This window comes from Dendropsophus ebraccatus, chromosome 13 (assembly GCF_027789765.1).
Source record: "Dendropsophus ebraccatus isolate aDenEbr1 chromosome 13, aDenEbr1.pat, whole genome shotgun sequence".
Classification (NCBI taxonomy): Eukaryota; Metazoa; Chordata; class Amphibia; order Anura; family Hylidae; genus Dendropsophus; species Dendropsophus ebraccatus.
Window position 1 is genome coordinate 18,637,753 of NC_091466.1, and position 23,706 is coordinate 18,661,458.

The 23,706-nt window shown below is 42.6% G+C and overlaps 1 protein-coding gene across 14 annotated transcripts in view; it reads left to right on the forward strand.

Moving 5' to 3' along the window:
• GPHN (gephyrin) overlaps positions 1–23,706 on the forward strand; it is a 237,088-nt gene that overhangs the window by 138,059 nt on the left and 75,323 nt on the right. For 12 of the 14 annotated variants that reach the window (XM_069950663.1, XM_069950657.1, XM_069950656.1 and 9 more), the window contains exons 8-11: positions 6,542–6,637; positions 9,395–9,484; positions 11,058–11,153; positions 16,951–17,085. In XM_069950663.1, the coding sequence (XP_069806764.1) occupies positions 6,542–6,637; positions 9,395–9,484; positions 11,058–11,153; positions 16,951–17,085 (417 nt within the window). The remainder of the gene's footprint in view (positions 1–6,541; positions 6,638–9,394; positions 9,485–11,057; positions 11,154–16,950; positions 17,086–23,706) is intronic. The other 2 variants (XM_069950655.1, XM_069950660.1) reach the window with 2 other exon arrangements.

The following is a 23,706-nucleotide window of genomic DNA, read 5'->3' on the forward strand; positions in this document are numbered from 1 at the left end:
CCAACTGTTGGAGTAATATATATATATATATATATATATATATATATATATATATATATATGGAAGCCATTTACAGGAAGACAAGTCAGGTAGAGGAACAGCTTCTGACAGAGCAAAAATAATCCATGATCAGCACAACAGAGATATATATTAGATCACAGGTTCGGCTTGGGCTGTTTAGGCGTGATGGGAATTGTAGTTTTACTACTGCTGGGGGGCTGAAGTTTGACACCCCCCCGTGTATAATGTTGTGCTCACTTGGTCAGGCTGCATAGAGTGTGGGTGCTGCCCTTACAGGGTACCTGTCATTTAAACCAACTTCTGTTCATAGCGATGTGTCAGAGGTTTGTATGGGTCGAGGTCTGGGCACTGAGACCCGTTACTGTTCACACAGTTATTACCGGAAGTTCCATAGGGCTCCATTATAATTCTGTCCACCGCTACTTTAGCAGTGAGATGGAGAGAGTGCACGTTACTGAGCCCTTCTGCCCCTTCATTTTTACAATTGACCGGAGTCTCAGCATCCGTACCCTGGCCGATACAAATCTCACTATGTTGTTATGACATGTCAGAAGTTTGTTTTAACCCCTTAAGGACACATAATGTACCCATACATCATGTGCCCGTTTCAGCGATTCAGAGCGGGGTCACTCTGCAATCCCACTCTGAATCCCGCCTCTCCCGGCTGGGACTGCGGCTATTAGTGACAGCTGAATGCAGCTGTCGTAACTGACAGCTGCATTTAAATGCCTGCTGTAGCCCCTCCATGCTGATCTAGTGGCGGGATCCCCCACCCCCACACCCCGTGATGCGATCACGGAGGGGAGATCCCTTCTTCTGAACCGGCCAGGCCTCAGCGTCGGACTGATGCTGATCCTGACTCTGCAATCGATGGATCTGGTCTGCAGCAGATCAGAGTAATAGAGCACTGATCTTATGGATCGGTGCTGTATTATGTATGCTACCCTGATCTCTATGATAGATCAATGTAGTTGTATTAGAAGTCCTCCAGGTTGATTTCTAATTAATGTAAATGAAAAAGGAAAGAAAAAAAAAGGCTTTGATAAAAAATCCCCTCCCCTAATAAAAATTTTAATCATCCCCTTCTCCCATTTTCTAAATAAATTAAAAAGTAAACATATTTGGTATTGCTGCGTGCATATTCGCCAAAGTATCAAATTATCACAATCCTGATCATGCGCGGTAAGTGGCGTCAGTGCCAAAAAATTTCAAAGTGCAAAATTGCGCATTTTTGGTCGCATCAATGCAATCAGCGCATATACGCAAGCAAAGCACCGATAAAAAGTACAGATCATGGCGCATGGATCATTGACATCTCACACAGCCCCCTAGACCAAAGGATAAAAGTTCTATAAGCCTGGGAATGGAGCGATTTTTAAGGAACATTTACTTTTTATAAAAAGGTTTTATTTTTTAAAAGCCATCAAATAAAATAAAAGTTATACAAGTTACATATCGCTGTAATCGTACTGACTTGAGGAACATATATAACATGTCAGTTTTACCATAGAGTGAACGGTGTAAAAACTCAACCCCCCCCCAATTAAAAAAAATAAAAAATAAATATATATATATATATATATATATATATATATATATATATATATTTTTTTTTTTTTTTTTTTTTTTCTATTGCTGTACACCCCTTTTGATCATGCTGCATTCTACTGTATTTAGTTATTCAGTAAAGAAATTCTATTTAGTGGTTAATATACAAGTAGTTCTGGTATTATTGGCCTTATCTCCATCTAAGCTACAGACCTATGTTACACGCAGTCGGGATTCAGCCAGCAGTACGCACCCTTTTTGCTCACATCCAAAACCAACAGTGAATTCATAACAAGGATTGTACTGTGTGAAGAGCAGATTTGTTCTTTCCATGACTATAGTGTCAGTGATCAGTGTGGACACCAGGTGGCAGTGCTGAGCCCATTCAGCCCATTGCTTTTATTATATAGTGTAAATCATCTGGAGCCGGGAGCTCATATTATTCTGCTTTTCTGTGTATCCAGTCCAGTAATGGAAAGCATTACATTGTGCTCAATAACCGGGGACTCAGTTCTCTTTATTTTATGTAAATCCCTCAATTTGAACAATGCATGCAGCGATAGCTGCTGGATGCAAATGCTGCTGGATAGTCCAGAATCACCCTACCATAAGAGAAAACATGTATGTATGCCAGGTCTGAACACATCTTATCCAGCTCTAGGAGTCCACTGTGACATCCAAAGGAACTCTGCCAGCTGTTTTGAGCTCTTAAACTTCTGACAACTCTATTCAGAAGTGGAGGGAGGGGCGTGGTAATAATACTTTGTGCTACAATGGTTGTCCAGTGTTGCAGTCCCCTGTCTTCATTGTTCTCTTATGGAGAGGGGAGGGGTGGAGGCACCAAAACAGGACATCAAAGAGTTAATTTACAGCTACATCACCGGGCTATCTCCTTTGACAGTCAGCACTGACCTCTCTGACCTCTGAGTACCAGCTTTCACACAGGCCCCGCTGTGTAATCCTTTGTTCTCTGCTCTCTGATGAGACTGATCTTCCTCCTCCCCCTCCCCTCTCCACAGGTTACACAGGGCCCAACTGAGTCGAGATTTCCTGATAATGAGCAGTGGATGAGAGGAAGAGGGGGGGGGACCTGGGGAAAGTCTTTTTGAATGCAGATAATGGCGTATTTGCCTAAAAAACCCAATTACAAAGTTTCTTACAATCGCCTGTACTATTGATTTCTGCAGGGAAAAAAACCCAAAAACCACAGTGACACTTTAACCCCTTAGTGACTGCCATGCTTTTTCACGTCGGCCACTAATGGGCTTTATTCTGATGCATGCGCCTTTTAACGGCGGACGCATCGGAATAAACTGCCACCCGGTGGCGGCGGCTCAATGGCAGACAAACTCGCAGCAGCCCGCACCGTTGACCTCTGGCAGCCGGAGACTATACATCACCTGATCCCGACTCCAGCTTCCTCTGGGATCAGGTGATGTATAGTCTTCGGCAACTGTGGGGTTAACGGGGTGGGCTGCCGACAAACTCGCAGCAGGAATGTACATCCCTGCTGCGAGTTTGTCTGCCATTGAGTACACAGGGCCGTGATCCACAGCGAGTCTCGCTGCGAGTACGCAGCCAGAAACTTGTGGCGGAGAGCATGGGGCAATGATCGGGGACTAGCCGATGTGTTCCTGGTTACAAGTGATCAGCGGTATATACTATATACCACTGATCACTTGTTCCAAATGCTGTCGGCACTCTTTGTCCCGTCACCAAAAATCATTGGTGACGGGATAAAAAGTCAAGTGCCCCGGATTGCCTGTAACCACCTCGCATTACATGTAACCACCCCAGATTACCTGTAACCACTCCGGATTACCTGTAACCACCCCGGATTACCTGTAACCACCCCGGATTACCTGTAACCACCCTGCATTACCTGTAAGCACCCTGCATTACCTGTAAGCACCCTGCATTACCTGTAACCACCCCGCATTACCTGTAACCACCCTGCATTACCTGTAAGCACCCTGCATTACCTGTAAGCACCCTGCATTACCTGTAACCACCCCGCATTACCTGTAACCACCCCGCTTTACCTGTAACCACTCTGCATTACATGTAACCTCCCGCATTACCTGTAACCACCCCGCATTACCTGTAACCACCCCGCATTACCTGTAACCACCCCAGATTACCTGTAACCACCCCAGATTACCTGTAACCACCCTGAATTACCTGTAAGCACCCTGCATTACCTGTAGCCACTCTGCATTACCTGTAACCACCCCGCATTACCTGTAACCACCCCGGATTACCTGTAACCACCCCGGATTACCTGTAACCACCCCGCATTACCTGTAACCACCCCGCATTACCTGTAACCTCCCAGATTACCAGTAACCACCCTGCTTTACCTGTAACCACTCTGCATTACATGTAACCTCCCGCATTACCTGTAACCACCCCAGATTACCTGCAACCACCCCAGATTACCTGCAACCACCCCGCATTACCTGTAACCACCCCACATTACCTGTAACCACCCCGCATTACCTGTAACCACCCCGGATTACCTGTAACCACCCCGGATTACCTGTGACTACCCCGGATTACCTGTAACCACCCCGGATTACCTGTAACCACCCCGCATTACCTGTAACCACCCCGCATTACCTGTAACCACCCCGCATTACCTGTAACCACCCCGGATTACCTGTAACCACCCCGGATTACCTGTAACCACCCCGCATTACCTGTAACCCCCGCATTACCTGTAACCACCCCGGATTACCTGTGACCACCCCGGATTACCTGTGACCACCCCGGATTACCTGTGACCACCCCGGATTACCTGTGACCACCCCGGATTACCTGTGACCACCCCGGATTACCTGTAACCACCCCGGATTACCTGTAACCACTCCGCATTACCTGTAAACACACTGCATTACCTGTAACCACCCCGCATTACCTGTAACCACCCTGCATTACCTGTAACCACCCCGCATTACCTGTAACCACCCCGCATTACCTGTAACCACCCCGCATTACCTGTAACCACTCCGCATTACCTGTAACCACCCCGCATTACCTGTAACCACCCCGCATTACCTGTAACCACTCCGCATTACCTGTAACCACCCCGCATTACCTGTAACTACCCCGCATTACCTGTAACCACTCCGCATTACCTGTAACCGCCCAGCATTACCTGTAACCGCCCAGCATTACCTGTAACCGCCCTGCATTACCTGTAACCACCCCAGTTTGCCTGTGACCCCCCCCCCCAGATTGCCCGTCACCACCCCAGATTGTCCGTTACCACCCCATATAGCCAGTAAACACCCCTAGATTGTCCGTTACCACCCCAGATAGCCAGTAAACACCCCCAGATTGCCCATAAACACCCCAGATTGCCACAGATTGCCCGTACCACACCAGATTGCCCGTCACCACCCCAGATGGCAAGTAAACACTCCCAGATTGCCCGTCACCACACCAGATTACCTGTAATCTCATTTAAAAACATTTTTTTTGCAACTGCGCTATTCTAATAATCGACACTAGCTGCGGTTTTGCTCCGGCAAAATGACGCTCCTTTCCTTCTGAGCCCTGCTGCGTGCCCATACAGTGGTTTATGCCCACATATGGGGTACCATTGTACTCAGGAGAACCTGCGTTACAGATTTTGGGGTGCATTTTCTCTCCTGTTCCTCATGAAATTGAGAAATTTTAAACTAAACAAACATAATCCTTTCCTCTAATACCTGTTGGGTCAAAATGCTCACCGCACACCAAGCCGTATTCTTTGAGGGGTGTACTTTCCAAAATGGGGGGACTTTTGGGGGGGGTTTCACTCTGCTGACACTACAGGGGTTCTGCAAACGGACCTGGCGCTCAGAAACTATTACAGCAAAATCTGCACTGAAAATGCTAATTGGCGCTACTTCCGTTCTGAGCCCCGCTGTGTGGCCATACAGTGGTTTACGCCCACATATGGGGTACCATTGTACTCAGGAGAACCTGCGTTACAGATTTTGGGGTGCTTTTTCTCTCTTGTTGTAAAAATTAGAAACTTTAATCTGAACGAACATATTTGAAAATTTCTATATTTCATTTTTTCCGGCCTAATTGGGAATACTTTCCTCCAGCCCCTGTAGGGTCAAAATGCTCATTATACCCCTAGATTAATTCCTTAAGGTGTCTAGTTTCCAAAATGGGGTCAATTATGGGGGTTTCAAATATACAAGCCTAAACCTACTTAAAAAAGAACTGGTGTCCCTGCCCTAGTAGGTGGAGATTAGCTGACGCGTCTTCCATACAGTTTACACATAAAAAAAAGTATCTGCTCCTCCATAACTCTATATCACACTTTCAGAAACACGAGCAACATAGAGGACATTATAGAGCACTACTAAGCAGTTAAAGCAGTAAATTCAGAATCAAGGTGATATCTAGTACTCCCCTCCTTCCTCTTCTCTCCATAAACTTGTATGGGCAACATGTAATGTGATCCCTCCGTGAACTGATTGTACTTCTTACCTTTCAGGACAGGCTTCAGCTGTTTTAAGAGTAAATGGTTAGAAAGGAGGAGTAGAAATGTAGCCTGATAAGTGGCGATAGAGGCATTTTCCTTTAAGATGCATTACAAGGTTTATTATATACTTGTATCTACTATACACATGTGATAAGAGTGTAATGAGAATCCCACTTGTCATGTTGTATGATTATGCAATGATGCTTTTTAAATGTGCCTATAGTATTAGGCTATGTTCACACGCTGCAGTACCGGCCGGATAATCTTTAGCGCCGCTGAGTTCTGATGCGGACCCATCCGTGCGTGCCCGGATCAGAACTCCCCACTGCACACTAGCCCGAAGCACAACGTAAGTACCGCAGATATTGATTGATTGATTACAGCGGAATTAACGTTGTGTGAACATAGCCTTATACAGTTTTATATCTCTCTATATTTCTGGGTCCTCTTTGTGATCACGTACCATCTTCATTGTGTGTTGTTCATCAGACCCTTCCATCCATCAGACCCTCCCGTCATTCTAAAGTTCACAAGATCCCAGAAAACAGTTGTTCCCATCATTCTTCCATCAATGCATCAGAAATGGTAAGCATCAATATCTACATATATCATGTTACTGCCTATAACTTATTGAACGCTGTTGTGTTATCTGTCATTTCGTGTAGAACGCAACATCCTGACTTTTCTTGCATCCTTCCCTCTAAGGAATATTATGCTGAATATGTGGATTCAGGATATCTTTTGGAGATGGGAATACCCCTTTAAATATAGGTCATCAATAGCTAATTGATGGAGGTTCAACATTGGCAGAGGAAAAATATATATTTTTTTTTAATTAAAGGGGTTATGTGGCGAAAATCTTTTTCTTTCAAATCAACTGGTTGTAAAAAGTTATACAGATTTTTAATTTTCTTCTATTAAAAAAATCTCCAGTCTTCCTATACTTATCAGCTGCTGTATGTCCTGCAGGAAGTGGTGTATTCTCTCCAGTCTGACACAGTGCTCTCTGCTGCCTCTTCTGTCCATGTCAGGAACTGTCCAGAGCAGGAAAGGTTTTCTATGGGAATTGTCTAATGCTCCACATAGTTTTTGTCATGGACAGAGATGGCAGCAGAGAGCACTGTGTCAGACTGGAAAGAATACACCCCTTCCTGCAGGACATACAGCAGCAGATAAGTACTGGAAGACTTGAGACTTTTAAATAGGAGTAAATTACAAATCTATATATCTTTCTGAAACCAGTTGATTTAAAAAGCAAAAGATTTTCCCCATAGTACCCCTTTAACTAGTCCCAGAAAGTTAAACAGATTTTTAAATTACTTCTATCTTAACACACACAGAATAATCTCAAGTTTTCCAGTATTTATCAACTGCTGTATGTCCTGGAAAACTCCTGACACAGAGAGTGGTGATTTTTTTTTTCCTGTGAAGCACCCCTTTAAGTAGGGTTTCAGTAAGCACCACCCCTGTCCTTAGGTTGTATGTGGTATTACAACTCTGCTCCATTCGCTTCAGTGCAACTGAGCTGTTGTACCACATACAGACAGAGGACAGGAGAGGTGCTGTTCCTGGAAGAAAGCAGCTATATTTTTATAATCCTTTACAACCCTTTTAGGTGAACCCTGCAGAACAGTAGTGTGTGGTCTAAAGATGTTGCCCATGTTGCCCTAATTGTTCTACTGATCGGTCAAGGTCTGATCCCTTGCACCCTGACCGATAAAAAACTTTTGACCTGTCTCTCTCTCTTTTTTGTTTGGGATAGGTACACTTTAATGGCTGTACATTTAGCTCTATCTTATGGACCTCAAACACATGGAAGGAACTATTTTCATAATTGTTAGAAGATATTTTTTTGGTTAAAGGGGGTATCCAGCATTTGAAAAACATGTCCTCTTACTTCAGCACCAATCTTGTCTCCAGTTTAGGTATGGTTTGTAATCAAGCTCCATTCACTTCAGTGGAACGGAGTTGCCAAACCTGAACCCAAACTGGAGACAAGAGGGTTGCTGTCTCTGGAAGAAAGTGGCCATGTTTTTCTAAGCCTGGACAACCCCTTAGGCTTTCTAAGAAAAAAATCTGGAATCACCTACAGGACCGGTGAATAAGGCTTTAGGCCTCATTCACACGTTCAGTGATTTTTCAGGGCCGCAAAACCTCCCGCTATTTTTACTCCGTGATCCGTGGATAATCATTTGCATTTGCATCCATTTCTACTTCCGTGTCCGTGCTCCCCCCGAACCTGGTAACGCATCACCACCCCCTGGAGCCTGACAGCTGTGTTTAGTATGCATAGACCTGGTAGCTATCACCTAACCCCCCCGCCCCTGGGCAGCCTGGCAGCGCATCAACCCAGCAAGTACACCACACCACTCTGGGAGAAGTGGGGGCCAGGGGTTTCGGTCAGATGCGCTCCAAGGGAAGGGGAAGAGGGGGACCCTGTAGGTATGCAATGCCATACTGGGGGTGACAGGAGCTTTGACAGGTGTCATGGGATCCGTTTTTTTCTTAAGGGTTCCACGGATGTGCCATCTGAGGAATCCGTGATCCGCCTCCGCACTAGGATATGTCCTAATTTTTTCCGGTGTGGATTGCGGAGTGGCTCACAGCATGGATCGTGTGAATAGGTTCATAGAATTCAATGTCCCCTAACACTGTCCGTGGTTGTGGATCCGCGATCACGGGCAGTTTTACGGGACGTGTGAATAAGGCCTTACTGTAGTGAGTGGCAATGTATACACTATTGTATGAATCACCGTTTACGGTATATTTTGCCTCACAATTTTACTGTATACTTAGTAAGCGATGATACATTGTGTGCATCACAGCTTACTGTGTGTGCCACAGTACCGGACCACACCAGTCTGCTGGACACTTTTATGCATACAGACTACTCACTGCTGTACAGGAACAGGGAGTCCTGGAGTCCTGCTCCTCTACTCAGCACCAAATCCAGCTTTTCTTATTGGGTTTCCATATGCTTACTATGGCTAGGACCTGTGGGGGAGATTTATCAAACATGGCGTAAACTGGCTCAGTTGCCCCTAGCAACCAAGATTCCACTTTTAATTCCTCACAGACTCTTTGGAAAAAGAAAGGTGGAATCTGATTGGTTGCTAGGGGCAACTGAGCCAGTTTCACTTTACACCATGTTTGATAAATCTCCCCCTGTATGTATACTACTCTACACAACCACACTTTGCTACATGTTCTCGTAGGTGTTCTCTATGCTGCTTCATTCTAGTTGTAGTTGTGTTCAGCCATTTACTGCTCTGATTTCCCACATTTCTGTCTGGATGACACTGTGTCCTGTGTTTTGTGATCATGCACATTGTGTGTTATTAGACGCATCCAAGCATTTCTCATCGTGATAAGGGTCACAGGATCCTAGAACACAGTTGTTCCCATCATGCATCCATCAGTGCAGCGGCCATGGTAAGAACTGCTGACGTCTAAGTGCAGCCACCCTTCATCCTAATATATGTAATGCTTTATAACAAATTGTTATTGTGCAGAGAGTAATCAACCCCTGTTAATAAATATATATATGTATATATATATATATATATATATATATATATATATATATATATATATATATATATATTATATTATATTATATTTTTTTTTTAATAAGAGTATACTAATATAGATAGCACATGCTATTGATAGAGTATAATGATACAGCTAAGAGACTGGGATGTTGCATTCAGTTGGCTTATGTTTTCTTTGCGGTATAAGTGACATGTTACCTTTATTCTGCAGTTTATTGTCATTACAGCAGTAAAATGCATATAGTATGAAGCTCCATGAGGGCTGTTTTTCCCCCCAGGATGAGCCATAGCTTTTATTTATACTGTATATGTTACAGTATAGATATAATGCACATAGTGAGGTCATAATATTGAAATAATGAGTGTGGTGATGTCACAGAGCAGGGACACTGCTCAGAGTCACATCACAGTATTGGAATACAGTTGCAGTATGGGAATAATGCACACAGTGATATAAAAGCACATGGATAAGGCACATATTGATGTCGCACCAAAAGAGAGAAAAAACAAATAGGCAATTTTTAAAAAAAATTAAGAAGTTTATTGGTTAAAGAGGTACTCCTGGCTGGGGTTATTCTTATTGTATGGCCAGGGAAGGGGTGGAAATAGAGGCCGCCGGTCACTTACCTCCCCGGTTCCAGCGATGGGTCCCAGATCGCGCCTCCCCGTCCGGCTGCCGCTTCCTGGTCTGAGCTGTGACTTGACGTGACGTCTTAAGGCAGCTCAGCGATTCAGCGGTCGTAGCAAAGTCCTGTCCTGGCCGCTGAATAGCTGAGCTGCAGCTCAGACCAGGAAGCGGCAGTGGAGAGGGAGAACCAGGCAGCGGCCAGATCAGTGAGCGGTGGCCAGCCCGGGCTTAAGGATGAGTGGGCCGCGGCCTGGAGAAAGGTCCAGGGGCTGGAGGAGCTGTTTCCTGCCTATCTCTGCCTCTGCTGCGGGGAACAAGATGCACTACTACTTACTGCTAGTCTTTACACTCTGTGCGTCGGGCGCTCTGCACCTGACCTATGGAGTTTAAAATCAATTAAAGACATTTACGTTGTTCCTTATGGGGAAGTTTGAGAACAGATAAGGTAAGTTTCACCTCCCAAAGCACAATGGAAATACACAGTGTAATCCGTAAAATACACAGTAGGTATAAAAGATCAACTAGATGTAGATATTGGGCAATACAGCCCCATTTCTACAGAGGTATAATAATAACATAGGTAAACCTGTAAGGGAGCTATGAATAGTAACATAGGCACTGTAAGGGAGCTATGAATAGTGGTTATTACTTTTCTTTAGACTTTTGAATCCCCAGCCATTTCATCCCACCATAATTTCATTGCAGTTAGATCATGCATGTTTTGTGTTTGTTTTTTAGTTTTTATTTCCCTTATGTTTTTGTTTTATTATGTTTGATGCTTCTTTGTCATGCTCATGTGCACGGTTCATTGTGTGTTGTCTGTTAGATTCATCCTCCCTGCACCAACCTTGTTGAAATCATGGCAAAAGGTTCTACTCCTCTCCCGGGTGTCCATCAACCTACAGCCAGTGCTGGGGACCGGGTAAGAACAACACAGTGTCACTAAAGGGACACTAAAGCTAACCACTACTAACTACCTCATGATATAGTAACCTATATGTGTATATAAGTGTGTCTGTAGACTGATATGGGTATAGAGGTAGATATCAGGGACCTCTTCTTTTTGCAGCTCCCCAGTACCCAGCAGTAGCAGGTAGTATAGGCAAGACCTATTGTGTCTTCTAGAGTGAGTCATTCTTCTATTTGCTGGATAAAGGGTCATACAGCTCCAAGGGCATTCCTCATATTCATGGTTGCCCTTGTTTTTCATACACACATGAACATGCAAGTTTTATTGTCTGTTTAAAGTGTTTTTAGAGATACACAATTTTACATACTTCCTGAACCACAAGTCATCGGGGTGGTCCCAGGCAGCTTCTCCCTGACTTAACAGCTTAAACCACCCCCTTATTTGGTATGGGGGACACCCAATCAATCAAGGACGGTGGGGCACCCTGACCATCCCAATGACATGTGGTCGAGACGGCATGAAATTGATGACTAGTTTCCTTTTAACCTATGGATGGATTTCCAATATTTTATGAAAAAGTCGAGCTGAAGTATAGTAATTAGTCATTAGTCACAGTCATTATTCGCATGGTCTGGCTCCATGATTAGTCAAGACTTGTAAAGGCTCTGCAGGCCAACGCCAATCTTGCTGATGTGGTGAAGCTGTCTCCAGATAGGATAGTCTGTCAAAAGCTTCCACCCCAACAACTATCTAACATATATGGCCAGCTTAAAGCAACTCTGTACCCACAATCTGACCCCCCCAAAACCACTTGTACCGTCGCATAGCTGGTTTTAATCCAAGATCTGTCCTGGGGTCCATTCGGCAGGTGATGCAGTTATTGTCCTAAAAAGCAACTTTTAAGCTTGCAGCCCTGTATCAAATTGGCGTGGTCTACAGTGTCTGTGCCCTAGGCCTGCACTGCCTCTCTGTTCCTCCTCCCCACCCACTTCATCATTGGGAATGCCCCAGGCAGGATTTCTCCTATTAATCACCTGTCTGAACACTGCACATGTGCAGTGTTTAGAGAAGTGATAATTAGGAGAGATCCTGCCCAGGGGCATTCCCAATGATGAAGTGGGTGGGGAGGAGGAACAGAGAGGCAGTGCAGGCCTAGGGCACAGACACTCTAGGCCAGTGCTTCTCAATTCCAGTCCTCAGGCCTCACCAACAGGTCATGTTTTGAGGATATCCCATACAAAGATCACCTGTGATAATACCTGATGCACTGACTATAATTATATTACTTGTTAAATACTAAGGAAATCCTCAAAACATGTCCTGTTGGTGAGGCCTGAGGACTGGAATTGAGAAGCACTGCTCTAGGCCATGCCAATTTGACACAGCGAAGTTGTTTTTTAGGACAATAACTGCATCAATAACTAGGACAATAACTGCATCACCTGCCAAACAGACCCCAGGACAGATCTTGGATTAATAGCAGCTATCTGAAGGTACAAGGGGCTTGGCGGCGACAGATTGTGGATACAGAGTCGCTTTAAGCAGGGCTCCCTGAATATGTACATATAATCCTTATAGAATAGGCATTCTGCAGAGCCCCCTTTAAATATTCATGATGTGGCAATGGATGAACAGATCGGTTCTGTGGGGGGTAAAGCACTGCCCCCTGCTGATTGTTGGGTATATGTCGTCACTATTACATATCTTTGATTCCCCTGATTTGGTACAAATTCCAATCCCAAAGTCTTCACACCTTCTTGAGAAGCAACCAGCAGACATTTTATTTTTTGGCAATTTTTTTTTACCCTCTACTCCAATAAATCCAAAGCCTATGCAAGTCTAAAATCCTGAGAGACATCTCCGACTTATGTAATATAACACTCATTCGAGACGCGAGTATAAAACTTCTTTATGTGACATCCTAGATTTGCTGACCCACGATATTACATATTTTGACAACAGCAGCATTTCACTTTCCTGCAGCTTACATTGCATTTCCAATTTCCATACGGACAAAGACAAATCTGCAGGGTGAGCCATCTTAGCGGCAGCCACGTTGTCGATGTCAGAGATTCTATTTCCCGTGCATCCCTGCAGTGAGACGTTTTTACGGCATCCTCATGTAGTGGAAAGGCTTCCTTAAAGATTCACTGAATTGCAAAGCTTAAATATCCCCTCAGCTATGTGCAGACCGGTTTGATCTAGTTCTTCAATCTACTGTGTAACGTCTGACACCAGAACGCCTGTGTGGTTTATATTGCCTTTATAATCTCTGAATATTTGCATAAGCCCTGTTTCCAGGATTATCATGAGGCTTTCGTTGCAGCGAGTTTGTAGATATAGTTGTACTGTATTGCGCTCTCGTAGGTACTAAAGGGGTGGCGTTCCCCATTGCCTCCCATAGGGCAGCATGAAAGTAAGGCTCTGTTCACATTTGCCACTTTAATCTTCCTGTCAAAGTAATAGACACCATGGCAGCCGCTAGCAGACCCCATTACAAGGCAGTAGTGTCTATAAGGCATTGGCACTATTCTGTGGTTTGCATTATAAATGGGGATGTGAGCAAGACCTAGCATGATGGACGAATCCTTGTTCTGTTTAGCTTGAGAATAAGCAGTCACAATAATTGTACCACAGTCTAATAGATCTGATAACCTCAGGCCCTGTGATGGGACCTTACCTGTGTGTGTGTGTGTGTATGTATGTGTGTGTATATATATAATTGTATTTACTTGTACATAGATGTTTGTGCTTCATTGCGATAAAAGTAAGTGAACCCTTTGTGATTGCTCTACCTGATTTTTGCACTGCATACAGTATGATATGTTTGTCATCTAGACGTACACACAGTGTATTAGATTAATAATGAAACTAATAACATACCAAAAGTTATACTGTTCATGCCTTTTGTTGAGCACATTGCATAAACATCCACAGTACCGGGATAAAAAGTAAGTGATTACCTGATTTTAGTACTACTTACTAGTACAGTGTGGTATGTTTGTCATCTAGACATTAACACAAAATATTAGATTAATAATAAAACTAGTAACACACCAAAAGCTGTACTGTTCATGCACATTGCATAAACACCCACAGTGCATGGATCAAAAGTAAGTGGAATTGCCTAATACTAGTACAATGGCCCGGATTTATCACTGCCTAAAACCAAAACATAGCAGCCAATCACGGCTTAATCCGAGCCAATGTCCTCTAATTGTCATTTCAGTCACAATTATAGACACATAGAGAAAAACTAATGATCCTCTAAGAATTGTACTTGTCGTGCCATTGTGTAGAGTTGAGCAAACTTAGAGCAGGCTTGCGTTTGTACGAAGCCGAGCGTGCGGCATTATGATTAGCAGTGTCTGCTGAAGTTGGAGAAAGCCCTAAGGCTGCCTAAAAACATGGATACAGCCTTAGACCATAGACTGTATCCATGTTTTCCAGGCAGCCTTAAGGCTTTATTCAATTTCAGCAGCCACTGCTAATAAAATGCTGCTCGCTCTGGCTTGGACAAACACGAGCATGCTCGAAGTTCACTCAGATCTACATTGAGTAAACTTCCACAAAGTTGGGAGAAAATGTGAAGCCTTGAATAATTATTAATTTTTAAAGGACCCTTCATTTCAGAGCGCTATAGAAGTGATAGGGGGTGACAAACAGGAACATTACAAGATCAAAAACACATTACCTGAAGATAAGTGGCAGACCGGTACATGGGGAAAGGACCCTGCCCACAAGGGATTACACTGTATAAACGTTCCCTTTTCTCCCTGCTTAGTGGATGTTTACTCAACAAGATATGAACGGTGTGTGGATTATTTTAATAGTTACATAGCGTTCATCTATATTCATGACTAAAATAGCAATCTGACCATATTTTATTAGTAATGAGTGTAGACATACAGGTAATTCTAAAGGGTTCACCTACTTTTTTTTTTCTTGTAACTGTATATACTATTTACCAATGCACCCACCCATCTTTTATGTATACAAGCGTAACTTATAAAAAGTGAAGGTGTTGCCTCTAGCAGCCACCCAGCTGCCAGATTTCATTTCTCCAATGCTTGCACATGTCCTTTCATTTATGTCACACATTAACATCCTTAGTGTCCTAATGATTTATGATAAGTTACATAATACAAAAAATTCTAGTTCAATCTATAAACCTGGCTTTTGATGTCTGCTGCAGCCACCAATAAAGTAGTGTCAATTACTAAACACTGTATGAACAGAAGTATTGGGGCACCTATATAGTCTGTTACACCTACAGGAGCTTTTAGGACCTCCTTTCGTAAATCCATAGGAATGAATATGGAGTTGCACCCCCCCCCATCTATAATGGCTTCCACTCTTCTAAGAAGACATTTTACAAGATTTTGTAGGTGTCTGCGGGAATTTCAGCGCATTCTTCCAGAAGAGCATTTGTCTAACACAGATGTTTGGGAGAGGGCCGAGATCTCATTCTCAATCCTTGTTAATCCCAAATTTATTGGATTGGGTTGAGGTCAGGGCTCAGCGTGGTCACCCACAGTCTTTCACACTAAACCTACCTGACCATGTCTTTATGGAGCTTTCTGTGTGTACTGCAGTCATGCTGAAAGAAAAAAATGGCCAAACCATTAAAGGGATATTGCAAGTTTTGTTTTTGCTTTGTTTTTTTGTTGTTCATGCTCAAAACAAATTGGAGTCCAGTGTTTGTGCTTGGTGATCTGAGGCTTGCATACAGCTGCTCGGCCACAGAGACCCATACAGCGAAGCTCCCGGCAGGGCACAGTTTTTATGCTGATTTTAAAAGTGAATGTAGAGTAGACGTAGTAGTGAGTAGACGAATCTCACCTGTCCCTATGGTGCAGGAGACGAGGATGATGGTATGTCTCTTACTTTCATCCTTGGTGCCGTTCCGATTGGGTTAATAATTTTCTCCATGGTCCGGTAAGACCTGCCCCACCCCCATATTACCGATCCAGCCCTCCCCCCGGCTGGCCCACTTCATTGATTATAATTAGGAAGGGGTGAGCTGGCCTAGGGCAGATCGGTAGTATGGGGTTAGGGCAGTGCTCCTACCGGTCTTACCAGACCATGGAGCAAACGACTAACTACACCGGAACGGCGCTGAGGATGAAGGTAAGAAACCTACCTTCCTCCTCCTTGTCTCCTACTGATAGTTCCCCTTTATTGCCAAACAAGATGTGGTCCCTGTGGTCCCAGCTCTTTAGAGTGACTTGTTCTTTCCCGAATGTTTGTAGGACTGGTAGGAGCTGCATTGTTTACACCCTGGGTAATGGGACTGAGAAACCCCTGAATTCAATGATTGAGTCCTGTCCTAATACTTTTGTTCATAAAGTGTTTGTAAGGTGGAAACTGACTATAGACAGCCTTTGAATACTTACTAGTCACATTAATATCCACACTAAGCTGTCTTCCACTTCATCCTTCATTAACATTCATCTTCATGTTGGTAGAATGGGCATATGGAGCTGGAAAGGAGATGAGGCAGCTATAAAACTTTTTATGGTAGACGCCAAGAACCATAGTGGGTACTCAGTTGTATGTCATATGAACAATAGATGTTCAGCAGAACATTTGTCTATGGTCATCTTCCTGAGTCTTGGTGACCTACAGCTTACGGTAATTGTCCATCCTGAAGTATCATTTTCTTTAACCTTAAAGGTGGAGAATCACTTTATGGCAAACTCCCAATAGTTTTTTTTTTTTTAAGCACTGGGTTGCAATGTGTAGGGGAATTTTTTCCCCGCCTATATCTGTCCATAGTTTCTCTAATTGTAAATGTTCTGTGTTTTAGATTCCAGATTCCATTATCTCTCGTGGGGTGCAGGTACTACCACGAGACACTGCATCACTAAGTACCACCCCTTCTGAATCACCGCGGGCGCAGGCTACATCAAGACTTTCCACTGCTTCCTGTCCAACGCCAAAAGTAAGTAGATGTCAATGTGTAATTGTTCATATCTACCGCAAGCATAAGCTCACAGAAGAGTCACTTAAGAAGTGAGTATAACATGGCTTCATTTATTATTTGTTTGCATGATGATTTATATAGTATTTTTTTTAATATAGAGTAACTTTATAAATTGCCAAGCAAGCACTAAGGTGATCTGACATCTTCAAAACTAAAATGGCTTAGCAGAGTTCCCTGCATAGAGCAATGGGAATAAGACCCTTGTTTGCTTCAGAGTCAATGATATGCTTCGTTTTATTATATAACTATATTATTATAACTTATTGTAGCTTCTGCTCATGAAATTCTAAATTCTCACCTTGTGACAAATGTACAGCAGTCTATAGTCAGCATTTCATCATCAAGGTGGAATCACACTATGCGTTTTTTCCATTAAAAATGGCTTACTTTTGGCTCTAAAACCCTGAAGCCTGGTGTTAGATGAGAGTCAATAAAGAAATGCCATAAACACAAGGAATTTTTATTAAAATAGTTATTTTATTATATTTATTATACTTTTATTAGTGGTGTTTTTCGTCGCCTAGACTTCTAAGGACGCCTGAAAAACAGCTGTGTCTATATACTTTTTCTCACATTTTTTTCTTTACTTTCCCAAAATTCTTCAATGGAAATCCTGTATTTACACGATGAAAGAAAAAAAAATCCACAGAGGATTATATGCTGGAGATAAAACCGCCTACACTGATTTACACTAAAATTACAAAATGCCAGAAAAATCACCAAAAGCAAGCAGAACTGGCAGTTTTGGGGCATTTTTGGGGCTTTCTTTTTCAGCCCCTCCCCCCTTCAAAAAAAAAAAAAAAAGCCATGTAAATGTTTTTGTCTTAGGGAAACCTCAGGCCTTAAAGTGTCACTGTTGTTATAACTTTCAACATCTACATCAACAGTAGATGTGAAATAAAGCAAGTTTGCAATTTACATTCATTATTTTATTGTAGTTATCATGCTGTAAAACAAAGCTGTACTTACCAGAAATCCAGGTCCAGTCTCCTGAAGGCAGATTTCTGACTTGTGCGGGTTGTAATAAACAGACTAAACCCAGGAATTCCGGCCAGTACAGAGAGTCACGGCTCAATGTGTCCATCAATCACATGACTGCCTTCTCTCTGTGAGCGCTCAGATGGCCTGGGATACACAGGACTTCCTGTTTTCTGACTTTTTCCTGTTCTTTAAGAAAAAAACTGTCAGAAAATAGGAAGTGCCGTGTTTTCCATGATAACTAAAAAAAATAATGAATGTAAATTGCAAACTTGCTTTATATCACATCTACTTTTGATTTATATTTTGAAAGTTATAACGACAGTGACATTTTAAGCCACAGTCAGCAGTTTGTAGTCTGAGAAATTGGGCAACTACAGGTGAAGTTACCTGTTGAAATGATATGTGAATGGTATAGTGAAATGAATAAATGAAAGGAAATATATTCCTTCTTGTTCAATTTCTTTATAAATGCATAAGTAAACATAGTTCTCTAAAGAATTGTTGCTGTAAAATCTGTTCAACTCCTTTTACATATCTGGTTGCGGTGCTGCTTCACCATGACATTGTGTGCAGGCATAGGAGAGAAGAGTCTACCAAGGCATCAATAGAGGAGATCTCACAGATATGATAGATGAGAGGAGGGAAGGGTGGAGATTACATGAGCAGCATCGCTTTCTGTGTATGGGAGATGGCGGCACAGTGATTGCAAAAAGACGAAGAAAGAGATTAATTAAAGGAGAATTTTTTTAGGGGGGGTTAAAGTCACCGATGCCTACACAAAGCCGCATCCGAACCCAGGTCAAGACATACCTCGAATCCTGGAGAAAATGACAGCCGCCAGGCTATGGGAGCTTGGTGATGCGGCACAGCGCGGGTACTGGGAGCAGTAAGCATATTTCCTTTTTTATTTGAGGGTGCGTTCACACCTACAGGATCCGCAGCAGATCTGAAGCAGATCCGCAGAAGATTTGATGGTGCAGATTTGATGCTGTGTTTAGTTATTTCAATGAAATCTGCTGCGGATCCGCAGCAGAAAATCAGCTGCGGATCCGTTAAGTGTGAACGTACCCTTAAGCTTTGCTATTTCATAGCAACTACAGCTTTCTGGATTCCCAGAATACATAGCCAGAATGCTTCATAGGGAAAATAATGTCCACTAAGGGTATAAACCCACACACCGTATATGCAGCGTATTTACTGCTGCGATACGCAGCAAACTCGCAGCAAAATCGCAGCAGATTAGATCTAAATAACTGAACACAGCATCAAATCTGTACCAACAAATCTGCTGCGTATTTGTTGCATATCTGCTGCATATACGGTGTGTGGGTTTATACCCTAAAACAAAGTGTACTGTCAGGCTGTTGGCAAATCTGTGAAGCAGTGGAGATCACAGCCTGAAACTTGATGCAACCTCTTCGAACTCTCCCAGAATATGTAGAAATGTTTTTCCCCCATAACAAATGTAGGTATTGTAAAAATGCAATATATTGAAGATGGGTACATGTTAGTGCAGACATTGGTTATTGGGGTTTTCTGCCAATATAAACCAATGTTGTTTTTAAATGACAGACAAATGGATATCTGACTAAAGGGCAAAATCCCGTCTTGGCACATGTGCATGTTTCTCTCCGGTCTCTAAGCATGTAATGAATGGAAGGCATCTATACACATGATTTTATTATTTGTGACATTCTTTGGACATTCTCTAGATAAATTTCCTTTATTTTACTCGGAAAAAATTATAATTTAAGTTTTTTGCCAGTAGTAGAAAGTTTTAATGCCAACCACTGGGGCAGAAATGACTCACATCACATCACATCTACCTATAAATCCAGTTGAAATTACATTTAGTTACCAGAAAAAAACTGTAGTGTCCAAGTGGAAATTCTTGTATTGTTGCTAAAAGGTAGACCAAAGTCTATAAGGAATATGGAGAGTTTGTACAGTGCCTCCAATGGGTGTTGGAATTAGATTTGCCATATAGGTCCCATGTGTGCCTAGAATGTTGTGGGACACCGCATCAGATGGGTCTGAGGGGAGTATGCATAGATCCTATTATATCCTCAGTACAAGATGTAAAAAATGTTGAAGGATCTTAAGTATAATAGAATGGTTGCGATCTGACCCTTCCAGTCATCTGATTGAAGGCTCCACGTCTACTTTACTGTTAACTATGCACAGCTTCTTACTTTACTGTTATGGGCATACTTGGTATTGCAGCTCTCTCCCATTGTACTGGATGGGACAAAGTTGCAGTGAGCTGTAATACCAGGCTCTGCCACTATGAATAATATGGAGCTGTGCTGTTAACCAATTAAAAGGAAACATGACACTTTCAGTCAACCCATCAATAGGGGATGCTTTTCTTCTTCGATAGTAAAAAAAATACTACAATACCTGAGCAATGCATGAAGCTGAACACAAACAGCCAATACACAGTATGCAGAGGAAAAAGGTAAATGTAGCCGACTGATTATTTAGATGAAACAAAGGACCTTCAATAAAGAGCCGTCCCTCCATGTATGTGCTACCAACCAGAATTGATCCCACTCATTGCCTTCTAGCCAACTGCAGCCCGGTTTTGGGTCAGACTGTTTACCCCCTGGGAAGTTTTCGTCTCATTTTTTTGTTTGCTTTCAAAATAAACAGATAGTTCTTCACTGATGTACGAGATGCTATGTGAACGCCGAAGTATTCAGCCATACCATTTGTCTCTAGTCATTACTGTGGTAGCCGAGATGCCAGCCCTGCCCTATAGAAGAGGAGACTACTCTACACTTATTCCCATCTGCTCCCATTGGGTTTCTAACCATCCTATACCTTTAACACACCTAAAACTGTTCAATGATATTCACCAGTGATCCGGAAATTCTGATAATTTGGAATACCATGTTATTTCAGAGTGCAGTATAATACAGGAGACTTGTTTCTATGTAGAGGGATTCTTATATTTACTTTGTTTACAGTTTTTTTTGTCATTTCTTATGATGTTGCATTTGCTGTTATGGTTTTTTTTTGTTGTGCGCCCCCCCCCCCCCCCCCCCAACCAGTTCAAGTTCACGTTTGCCTTGTTATGATTACACTTTAAAGAGTACCTGTCATTAACCCCTTCATGACCAAAGGTCATGGATCCAGGGATGTCCAGGTCACATTGGAGCAATGGTCCATTTTCCTACCTACAGGGCTGGTTGGGGCGTCACTTCTGGCTCCATGATGCTTTATAAAAAAAAAAATCAGCAATTCTGGTGTTTTTTCTTTCTCCCTCTTTTCGTTTACACTGTTCACTGTGCGGGAACAGTAATGTTATATTTTAAAAGATCTGACCTTTCTGCACAATACGATATATGTTTATTTTTTTATTTATTTTACCTATTTTTATTGATATAATTGGAGAGGGGGTGATTTAAACTTTTGTTGGGAAGGGTTTTGTGTTTTTTTACAAGACCCCCTAGGGTCTTAGAAAGTCATAAAGCTCTTGCATAGCATTGATCAGTGTTTTTCTTTTTTCCTCCAAAGACTTCAACGGAAGGGGGAGGTCTATACCAACATCTCTATATGCATTTTGGCATTTTTTTTCCCCAATACGTCAATTGATATGATGAAATTACATGACTAAAAAAAAACATTTATTGAAAAAAAAATTCCAGGGATAAAAACACCTGTAGTAATTTGTACTAAAATGCAAAAACAGAAAACATAAAAAACTGCAGGCTGTTTTTTTTGTTTTTTGTTTTTTTTTAAGCACCTAATAACGCTGTGCAATATTAGCATGTGAAGAAAGTTCAACGCATTTCTTTTCTGATCTGGGTCTAGTAAAACTCAGCAGCACCTGCAGCTACAGTGGCCAACGCCCAGCTATCATCTGATCAACAAGGACAGGGGCACAAAGTGTCATGGCTGCTTTCTGCACTGTTTATACCATGATGATTGGGTGCTGTATATACTGATCTTGAAGGCAGGGGGCGGTAAAGACAATCTTTTAGAGCCATAGGAGGACCCGCTGGATATTTTCTTGTTTTCCAGGGGTTAAATAGTTAATTCATTGAATGTCTGCAGTACCTGATGTTAGGCTGTGGTCACACGTGGCATTTATATTGTATTATTCATATGTTTTGCAGCAGTTTTTCATTGAATTACATTAGAATAGCAAAAAATCATTGCGGGCAAGGGGTAGGGGGAAATAAAAAAAAAAATTATAGTCACCTGTCCCGATGCCTGCACAAAGCCGCATCCTGCTCCTGGACCCTACTGGCTGTGTTCTGAGCTCCTCTGGTTATGTCACGACCAGACTGACTGATACCCCTCTCAGCCAATCAGTGAGGGGGGTGGGGGACAGCTGCGGTCACAGATTGGCTGAGCGGATTAAATCCCGCCCATCTGTGCCGTCGACCCCAGGTTGTGAATTACCCCGAACCTGGGATAAGATTATGGCCAGCGGGGTCTGGGAGCTCTGTGGCTAGAAGTATATTGGCTTTTAGCCCCCAACCCCTACCTGTAATGAATTTTTGACATCCAACCCCCCGCCCCATCCCCCCCCCCTCCGGACTTTGCCTTTAAGGCTACGTTCTCACTAGGTAAGAATAAGGGCATTAATAGTTATGATCATTAACATCGGATGTTATTTGCCCTTTTTTTACCTAGTGGGAACATAGCCTAAATCTGCCGTAAACTTTATAGCCTTCCTTTACAAAACAGTAGCAATAAATAGTGTTTTGAGGCCAGAAAGTCACGTGCTTCACTGTCAAGAATCCACCAGTTTAGATAAGAAAATGGTTTCTATGGACCAATGAAACTTATAATTGCATTTTGATCCATTGGTTGCACTAAAGATGTCACATTTGCATAAATGTACGCTCGAAACATCTTGCTGTGACCTATTTCTGAAGCTGATGAATGCAGCCTGCCAAAGATGGTTTTGCTGCCCTCTGGCAATCCAATGACTTGGCACAGACTGTTGAAGGAACCAGTCCTTGAAAAGTTTTTCAATCATTTATGCGTTCACCGTGTTCTGGAAATTTCTTGGTTTTACAAACCTACCAACTCAGTTTATAGCCTCCTACTCTTTAATTTTTTTTTTAAAAGGCAAAGTCAACCCTTCACTTGATGCTACGGACAGATGTAAAGGCCCATAGTGTTTTTCTATTCTTTTTGGGATATAGACTGTGTAATCGGTCCACTCTCAGCAGCTGATGATCCTACATCCCACTTCTGTGCACTGTGTTGGTGTCTTATGGTTTCTAACATCTAACATTCATGTCAAGGAATTTCAAGTTGAATCGGCGTGCGTATTCTGCTTGCAATTCCACCTGTAAAATATATAAAGTGCAATGTCACATTGTGTTCAATAGGATTTCCACTCTGTTGTTCACACGACGAAAATTACGCCTGGAATGTTCTGCTTTCCGCCCAAAGAATTCCTGTGTCAGTTCTTTGGACAGATTCCTCTAGAGAAATCCTATAGAAGTCTTAGGGGCTTTGAATTTACACTTTCCGCGCCTATTCTGCCAGAGCCGAAGAAGAGGAAATTTCAAGCAGAAAACTTTCCTCTTCAATTTCTCACCTATTACTCGGTGTGAACATACACTTATGTTGTGC